The 9,479-nt window shown below is 36.0% G+C and overlaps 1 protein-coding gene across 1 annotated transcript; it reads left to right on the forward strand.

Moving 5' to 3' along the window:
* Window positions 1-640: 640 nt before the first annotated feature.
* LOC107549532 (potassium channel subfamily K member 5-like) lies at window positions 641-9,390 on the forward strand. The gene is made up of 5 exons (XM_016230662.1): window positions 641-895; window positions 3,156-3,267; window positions 4,704-4,870; window positions 4,958-5,126; window positions 7,359-9,390. Exons 1-5 carry the CDS (start codon window positions 710-712, stop codon window positions 8,072-8,074), a joined length of 1,350 nt encoding a protein of 449 aa, XP_016086148.1. The 5' UTR covers window positions 641-709; the 3' UTR covers window positions 8,075-9,390.
* Window positions 9,391-9,479: the final 89 nt, after the last annotated feature.

The following is a 9,479-nucleotide window of genomic DNA, read 5'->3' on the forward strand; positions in this document are numbered from 1 at the left end:
ATCTAAACCACTGTAATGCCTGTCCCTGAATACCAGTGTAATTTTGTAGTCGGCCTAAGAGTATGTCACGGTCTGTCGAATGCAGCACCATGGATGGTTATATATGAAGGAAAAAAAGGTTACTCATACTGGATAAAGGTTTTTTAGAACTTTAAAATGTTATAGAAAAATATTCTTTTAAGAAACGCTCCCTGGACGGTTCTTTGGGAAACCTAAAATGGTTCTTCTATGGCATTCCTGAAAAAAAAACACCCTATTTGGAACTTTTTTTATTTCGTTTTTTTTTTACAGCGTGTACTCTGCAACAAGGACACCTGTGTGAACTTGTGGGGAACTGACTTCATACATTCATTTAAAACACCTTAAAAGTAAATACAAAAATGACTAAGAAGAGTGGCTATAAGATCTCTTTGCCCTTTCTTCTCATGCTTGTAAGTTTGTTGTTTCACTGAATGTGTCTTTCCTCAAAACTAAAATGAATCTTAAAATCTATCAAAAAATCGCAGCCTCCAGCAAAACCACGCAGTGTACAGCCAGACAAGGCGGACACTCCTCGCGTTCACACCTACAGCCAGGCGTGGCTCCGAATTCCACTTCCTCCTCACCCGCATCATTACGTTTAAGTACCACATCACCAAAACTTAGGCGACTTCAGGAGTGGTTTTTACTTTGATGTAACTGAGTACAGAGAAGGATCTACTTCAGTATTATGGCGGATAAAGGACCGATTCTTACCTCAGTCATCATTTTCTACCTGTCCATCGGAGCCGCGATATTTCAGATCTTCGAGGAGCCGCATTTAAAGGCAGCTCTGGACGATTATAAAAACCGCACTGCCGAGTTATTAATGAAATATCCCTGCTTAAATAAGGATGATTTGGACCAGATAATTGAGGTAGGCTGTATAATTTGAATCCTCACGGAGTGTTTAGAAAAACAGTTTGCTGATTTTGTTTAAGTAGCCTAAACATTTCCAGAAGCTCTTGGAAAAAGTTCTGAAGTGTTTTCCAAGTTTTTTTAAGTATCGGTTATTGTAGTTGCCAATATAATAGGAGTGCTTCTCACACAAAAGCGATAACTAAGAAGTGTTCGGCTGAATTTACAGCATTTAAACACCTTTGCCTTATTTTGTAACACTTTCACGCATTTTCGCATAGAGAACCTTACTATAAAACAAAGCGAAACTTTGTCCTAAACGAGTCAAATCTCTGGATGTGAAGGGGGTTGGGGATCCTTAAAGAAGGCGCGATTGTTCCAAGTTTGTGGACTCTTCCCCCGTGGGCAATAAAAGTTTCTTAGGAATGTGCTTTTGCCAGTCATACATTATAATAGAACTCAACTAACTAGTACCACGAGAGAGAGAGAGCGCGCACGTGCTTTATGCATCGAATATGAAAACAAAGCAAGCAATTGTTTTAGCTTTGGTACTATTTTCAAAATTGGTTACCTTCAACACTTCTAGGTCTCATTTTAGGACTATTTTTTTCTTCTTCATTTGACTTAAATACAAGACAAAATCACAACAAAGAAAAAAGTTTAACTCCACCTAGTAAGTTTTATCCACGCATAGCATGCATTTAATGTAAATGCCTTATAATACATATATAGGCTACAGTTTACAGTTTCATACATCATCTCATTCTGATTCTGAACCGATTCTGATTCAATTGACACGAATTTACTCCAACTCAACTTAATGGTTAATCAACAAACTAGTTCTTATACAAATGTTTCTGGTTTATATGTATAAAAGTTGAAACAGGATAGCTCCGTATTGACATCTTATCTCATATGGTAACCACAGATGTTTACTATACACACACAAAGGTGTGTGAGCTTTTGTAATTTGTCACCAGAGAACATGATATTGCAAATGACTAACTCACCCCATCTGAAAACATCAACTATAGTATTAATTCAGTCATACTTGCTGAAAATTTTATGAACGACATCAGTAAGTATGCAGGATATACAATGCAGTATACAGTAATGGCATTGCTCTGTTCATTAGTGCACGCACTTGTTTTACAACTCTTGGAATGTCATTTACTTTATTGATACTGACATTATGCCATATATTGTGTCAAATCTTGACTAATAACAACTTTTAAAACTAACACTTGGCATGATTGTTATTATGGAAATCTGTTTTTTTCCCCCAGTTCGTATTGGTATTCTGCATGTTTTCTTTGACACTAAATATGGTTTACTAACATGAAAACTGTACTGCAACATTTGTCAATCAGAATCTCTAAGGCTGATTTTTTAATTGAACTATATTAAAACGTGAAAAAGCTACTTTTTTCACACACACACAAAAAAACCTAAACTGTAAAAGCCATTATACTTATGTTTACTGGGCATGATGTAACATGATGTGGCAAAGAGAACCTGTTTCTCAGGTTTTCAGACAACACCATTATTGTGGTGTTACATGACCAAGCTGGAAGATAGTGATAAGATGTGTGTTTCTGTTATTCAAAGAGATATGGAAAGTGCATTGAAAGTTGTTTCAGTGGTAAAGTTGTTGAGTGGAGTCAGATGGAGATTGAATCTGTGGGACATCCTACACTCAGTCTATTTGGGTTGGGTGTGTTTGTTTGCATAGTCGCTAATTTAGGCATTTAAATAGCCATGTTTACAGTCACAGAGATAGGCTGACTACAGCCATGCTGACTATAACTTATGTACATGAAGACAAAAATGTATTTTTCTGATATCTCTACAAACACTAAACACTCTTCCTCTTTTCCTGTTGTTTTGACTCATGTATGGAAGCCTGTTTCCGCCTCAGAGTAAAAAATAAAATGGGTAATCATGAGATGAGATGAAATGAAGACACAATCATGAAATCTATTACAATTTTGAGAAAACAATAACAGTTGTGACATGTAAAGTTTTAATTTGTCCGATATAAAGTCACAATAACAATAAAGTCACGGTTATCTTTTTTTTTTTATGGAAACGGGTTTCTGTACTAATGTGATTTTTCTCAAAGATGTAATTTGAGAGGCATAGAAATCATCTTTCATCCTCTTTGTTTGGTTTACAAACATTGTTTATTTCTCTTCTCGTTTCATGCAATGTTGAAATATGCTAAAATTGTATTTATTGTTAAAGAACAGTTAATATTTTGTTTTACATTTCAACATTAGGTTGTGGCTGCGGCGGCTGGAAGAGGTGTGACTGTAACAGGAGAAAAAAAAATCAACAACTGGAGTTGGGAGAATGCAGTTATTTTTGCTGCCACAGTCATCACTACCATAGGTAGACACACTGTACTGTCTGACTTTTTGTAGGCCTGTTGTAAGTTCGAAATATTTCAAGTTTATATTTTTTTACTATACAAAACCCAGCTGACACATGACTAACCTTCAAAGTTGAAATGTGGCAGAAATAATGTTAGTAGTTGTTGAAATAACAAAAGGTTCACAAAATATTTAGAAATCAATATGAACATTTTAGCATGATTTGTATGAAAAATTAGATCTTGAAACCACAACAGTACTATAAAACAAAGCGAAACTTTGTCCTAAACGAGTCAAATCTCTGGATGTGAAGGGGGTTGGGGATCCTTAAAGAAGGCGCGATTGTTCCAAGTTTGTGGACTCTTCCCCCGTGGGCAATAAAAGTTTCTTAGGAATGTGCTTTAGCCAGTCATACATTATAATAGAACTCAACTAACTAGTACCACGAGAGAGAGAGCGCGCACGTGCTTTATGCATCGAATATGAAAACAAAGCAAGCAATTGTTTTAGCTTTGGTACTATTTTAACGCTGTTATTTTTGCTGCCACAGTCATCACTACCATAGGTAGACACACTGTACTGTCTGACTTTTTGTAGGCCTGTTGTAAGTTCGAAATATTTCAAGTTTATATTTTTTTACTATACAAAACCCAGCTGACACATGACTAACCTTCAAAGTTGAAATGTGGCAGAAATAATGTTAGTAGTTGTTGAAATAACAAAAGGTTCACAAAATATTTAGAAATCAATATGAACATTTTAGCATGATTTGTATGAAAAATTAGATCTTGAAACCACAACAGTGCGATAATTGCAAAATCTAAACAATAAACAGTGATTCAACCTTGCATCATGATGTTGATTCAACCATGAACAAACATTGTTTATTGATTTGTGACAGTGTTAGAGGACAATTAATTCTCATAAATAACGATTCACAGAGTAAAAAGCAAATCGTTAATGTTTTAATGTCATAGCATTATTATCAGTAGAAGACTGAATTGAATGTCGCTTGGATTTAGAAATACCCCGACCTGTAGGGGTCTTTTATGGAATAAAAAATAAAGGTTATTATCAAAATGATTATTATCATTAATCAGTTCAGACCTTTTTACTTGCAATTCTGAGAAGAAAAACCCCCCCCCTCAAAATTGCAAGAAATACAATTTTAATCGCAAGACAATTCAGACGTTTTTGTCCTTATGATAGTGAATTTATATCTCGCAATTTGATGAGTTTATGTCTTGTAATTCTTACTTTGTTTCTCTGAATTTCATCTGCAAATTCTGGTTTTGTTTCTACAACAGAATAAAAATTAAAGGTAATTGCAACTTATTTGTATCTACAGTTTTTATTTTATTTTCTTGTGGAGCACAAAAGGCTTCCGTACCCAATGATCTGGCTTTAGACAGAATAAAAATGTTTTACACAGAATTGTCTACTCAATGATTACAGGTTATGGCAATGTTGCGCCGAAGACAAATGGAGGCCGTTTATTCTGTATCCTGTATGGGCTCTGTGGCATTCCTCTTTTCCTCACCTGGATAAGTGAGCTGGGTACATTCTTTGGCGGCAGGGCAAAGCGCCTGAGTCAGGTGCTCCTCCACAGAGGCCTCACTGTGGTAAGAACATCATTAACAAAGCCTTGATTTTTAAAGAGAACAACAATATTATTAACACCCCTATTCATGTTTTCTCTTTCACTACAGAAAAAAGTACAGTTCATCTGCACAATTGTATTCCTTTTATGGGGATTCCTGGTTCACTTGATCTTCCCAGCCTTTGTATTCATGGGCTTTGAGAACTGGACTTACTTAGAAGGCCTGTACTTCTCTTTCACCACCTTGACGACTGTTGGTTTTGGTGACTATGTAGCAGGTAACTATAAAATTGCAAATAGATTTTTACATTTTTGCTGAAAACAAATGTGAGTGAGGAGCCCACAAACTGTGCTTGTGGAAAATGACAAATTAAAGGGGTCATATGATGTTGCTAAAAAGAACATTATTTGGTATAATGAAATGTGTTTATGTGGTTTAAGGTAAAAAAAACACATTATTTTCCACATACTGTACATTATTGTTGCTCCTCTATGCCCCGGCTTTCTGAAATGCGTCGATTTTTACAAAGCTCATCGGTCTGAAAAGCGAGGTGTGCTCTGATTGGCCAGCTATCCAGTGCGTTGTGATTGGTCGAATACCTCAAGCGTGTGACGGAAATGTTACGCCCCTTACCATAATGTGTCTTGAACTGCCTTTGTTTTTTATTTTGTACTGTTCTCTGAGGTCCACCTATAATGTTATTAAAATTTGAACATCAAAAAACATCATCATTTAGAAGTAATAGGCTATTTTCTGTCCTGTTTTGACCCCCTCTCATTGGAACACTCTGTTTGAATAGGCGTGGCAGATTGTAGACTTGGAAGTAAACGCCCACTACTATGTTTGGCTAACAGTTGTATATGTTTGACTGCCTAAATACCCAGTTCATATCAAACGATCTGTAATAACAGACAAAGCAATAGTGATCACGTAATAAAAACAGTTACTCACACTTGTGTGTTACGACATTACTGTCGGATCCAATATAGTCAGCACAGCATTGTCTTTTACTTTCAATCTTTCTGAAAGTCCTGCGTCGAATTGTGCTTTGTTTGTAAACTAATCCGCTGTAAAAATGAAGTGAACAAAGGACCTAGTTCTTACTGACGCAACACCACACAGTGTCTTGTTGTCTTCAGAGCCATCTTTATAGTTTGTTTTTTGCGTAGACCTGCGTTTGCCTCTCTCGTTGTTTACACTACATGCATGAATCGGTGGGCGGGGCTAAACAGGCAGTGACTTCGAAGCAGGCGTTGATCATCTTCTGCGGAGGCGGGGTTTAGCCACACCATTACGTCATAAAGTGACACATTGCACAACCTTTCATTGTGGCAGATTGGCTTCAATATAAGCTGTTTTTAGATTAATTAGAAAGTTTTGAGTTCAGAATGTTTTTATAGTACAATGACCTCTTATATGTCAAAGGATCAATGGAATTTTGATTTCTCAGTTCATGACACCTTTAAAAGAAGATAACACTGTATTTTATACATTCAGCAGCAAGGCATGAAAACCAATGTTTTCATCACCACTGCCTTTTGCTTCCTCACTAATAGTATGGCACTAGTTTCTATAAAGCTGCTTTGGAACAATATTTTTAATTAAAAGTGGTATGAAAATACATTTGAATTATTTTGAAAATGCTTCTCTAATATTTTGATATTGGTTTGAAAAAGATACACTGTTAACTTAATAAATAAAGTAAATATATACAATTAAAACAAATAAATGTTTTCAAAATACTTTCCAGATAATATTTTGAAAATGTTTTTTTGTTTGTTTTGTTTTCAGTACAATGTCAAATAAAAGCTAATAATTTAATGGGCAAACATGTTGCTTACTATCAGTGTTATTTTTAGTATCATTGAGGTAATGTTATAGTTTTTGGTAATATTTTGAATAATATTTTATTTTCATGTTAATTTTAGTTCAAGTTTTAGTTATTTTGTTGTGTGGTTATGTCATTTTCATTCGTTTTTTATTATTTTTTATATAGTTTATATTAATTTTATTTCAGTAAAATGAAATAATGAAATATAATTTAGTTTTAGTTATTCTGGTATATTGATTTAAACTAAATAAAAAAATGACAATGTTGCTGAAATCTGAAATTAATTTTATTTCAGTTAACAATTTGATTTATTTTCAGTTAATTTCAAGTAACATTTTTTTATGGTCTTAGTTAACTATAATAACCCTGCTTACTATTTTCCATAAACAGTGAGTAGTCATCAAATTTGGTGGTCTTTGGTAATACAACGTTAAAAAACCTACTCTTTAAACCCAGTGGCGTCAAAATGTTGCTTGCTCTACTGTTAATCTGAGATGTTGCGAATATCTTGGGTTCATCTCTTGGCGTGCATCTTCTTTCTGTCCACTGTACACGTGAACCAACTTATGATGCATCAACATTGCTGTCTATGTGGTGTAAAAATAAATCTAGATAGGTAAATGAAACAATTGGCTTGATACGTTGACTAAAGGAAGTTCACTTTGTTTCTCCATTTAGGTGTGAACCCAGATATAGATTACCCAACTCTCTACAGATTCTTCGTGCAGTTATGGATCTGCCTGGGTCTTGCCTGGTTGTCACTGTTCTTCAGCTGGAATGTGCATATGGTGGTCGAGGCTCACAAAGTTCTGAAGAAAAGGAGACTGAGACGCCACAGGCTGCCCATCGATGACGTACCGGAAAAAAAAGAAGTCAAAAAAGCCTTTAAGCCGTCACCTCGCTCTGGCGTCATCGACATCTTTGAGTTCATGTCTGAGAAGGTCGAGGACTACAGCGATGTTATCCGAGCCATTGGAGCAGACGAGAGGAGGAAGAAGCAGGAGGAGGAACTGGCACGGTCCAAGAGCTGTAGTGACCTGCTGCACGGCCTGGTCATCCCACTCGATCACTCTCCTCGTCTGAAACGCCGCTTCAGCGTCAGCGCAAACATGTGCATGGTCACGTCTGGAGAGTCAACGGATGGCCTCAGCAACAACCAAGAGGAACAGACACTACTGAAAGAGCACCAAAGAGACACTAAAAATGTTAGAAAGGAAACGAAGAGCGAAGAGAAGCCTAGACGTTGTGAATGGGACTCCCGGAAATCAGACCCTTCAATCTTTCAGAGCCCTGTTCAAAGTCCTACTTTTACCACCAGTAATAGAGGATCAAGATTCTCCGTGTCTAAAATATCAGAAGACTATTTATTAGAGAAGAGAAAAAGCATTGGTTGATGAAGAGTCTGATCTGAAAGGTCAAAAACCAAAAATGTCCTCTGCTCTGCTTTAAATCATGAATTTTCAGATGTGAATGTCACTTTGGCTGAGCTGATACTGTGAGGAGCATATGAGGAACTAAGAAGACATTTCAAAACCAATGAATTTTGCTATGAAACGCAGACAGGTGCTTCCTCTACCTAAATCAAGCTGCAGAAGTGTTCGTTGGTTTCCACAGTATTGAAAAAGAGTCAGGTAACACACAGGGTCTTGTGCAGCCAGTCTGTGACCAAGATAAGGATGTGAGGGTTGGCAGAGGAAATGAATCCGATTTCCTTCACAGACGTTGGAAAGTTTGGGTGTGGTACTGTGGTTTTATCCATGGGTTTTTCATTCTTTCTATGGATTTGTTACCAAAATGACTGCTAGGAGAAATATTGGGATATGTTAGGAATGGAATACTAGCATATTGCTAACTGTGCAGTACAGACTGAATAAAGCCTGGTTAAATATATCCTAAGCTCTTTGCTACGCCACTAGCAAAGGAGTTGGGATAATAATGACAGTTTTCAAACAGGTTTCCCAAACACTACCCCTGGATTGGTCAGACAACCAGACTGTCCCATCCCAAACTCTTGGTTGGGCAATGTTTTGATATCATCATAGTGTTTTACACTTTGTCAGAGGGAATCAATGTAATATTAAGCTGAGATTGTGTGTTTATATTCGTGTATACCCATATATAGCTGGAATACAAGGTATTTTAGCATAAAAGATTACATACATCACCCTTTGAAAAGAGAATGTGAAACAGTATGAAAATAATACTGCATTGTTGTCACATGACCTCATTGTATCCATAAATCAGTGAGTTTCATCAACTTATAATTTATGAGATGAAAAATGGTTATTTTATCCAATTTGGTGTAAAAATGAGTACATTTTTGTACTATTTAGAAAAAGTTGTTGAAATTTTGATAGTGTTGCCAGTTTATTTCATGGTTAAGATGTAGAGTGCACTGTACTGTAGCATACAGTATCCCACACAGAGTTTTGTTGTACTGAACATTTTGTCAAATGTTGTAGGTTGCCAAAGGAGCCAAGAAGTAAAATGGTAGATTGAATTCTGAGTGTATCTTGTGTCTTGAATGCTGTAGTGGTTCTGTGGCTGTTCTTAGGTTCAACTTGCTCTTGGGAAATGTTTTAAGAATCGGCCTGCTGAGAAAGCACCTACTCAGGCTTCCAGAAAATAGATTTGTGGAAGATGTGTTATGGGATGTAACTTGATCTTACCACCTGATTGATATGGGTTTTGCTGGAGAACTTTGCCTTTGTTTGACTCTTTGTCATTTATTTATATATATATATATATATATATATATATATATTTTTTTTTTTTTTTTTTTTTTTTAAGTTTTTTTTT

This window comes from Sinocyclocheilus grahami, unplaced genomic scaffold, assembly GCF_001515645.1.
Source record: "Sinocyclocheilus grahami isolate Dianchi unplaced genomic scaffold, SAMN03320097.WGS_v1.1 scaffold374.1, whole genome shotgun sequence".
Taxonomy (NCBI): domain Eukaryota; kingdom Metazoa; phylum Chordata; class Actinopteri; order Cypriniformes; family Cyprinidae; genus Sinocyclocheilus; species Sinocyclocheilus grahami.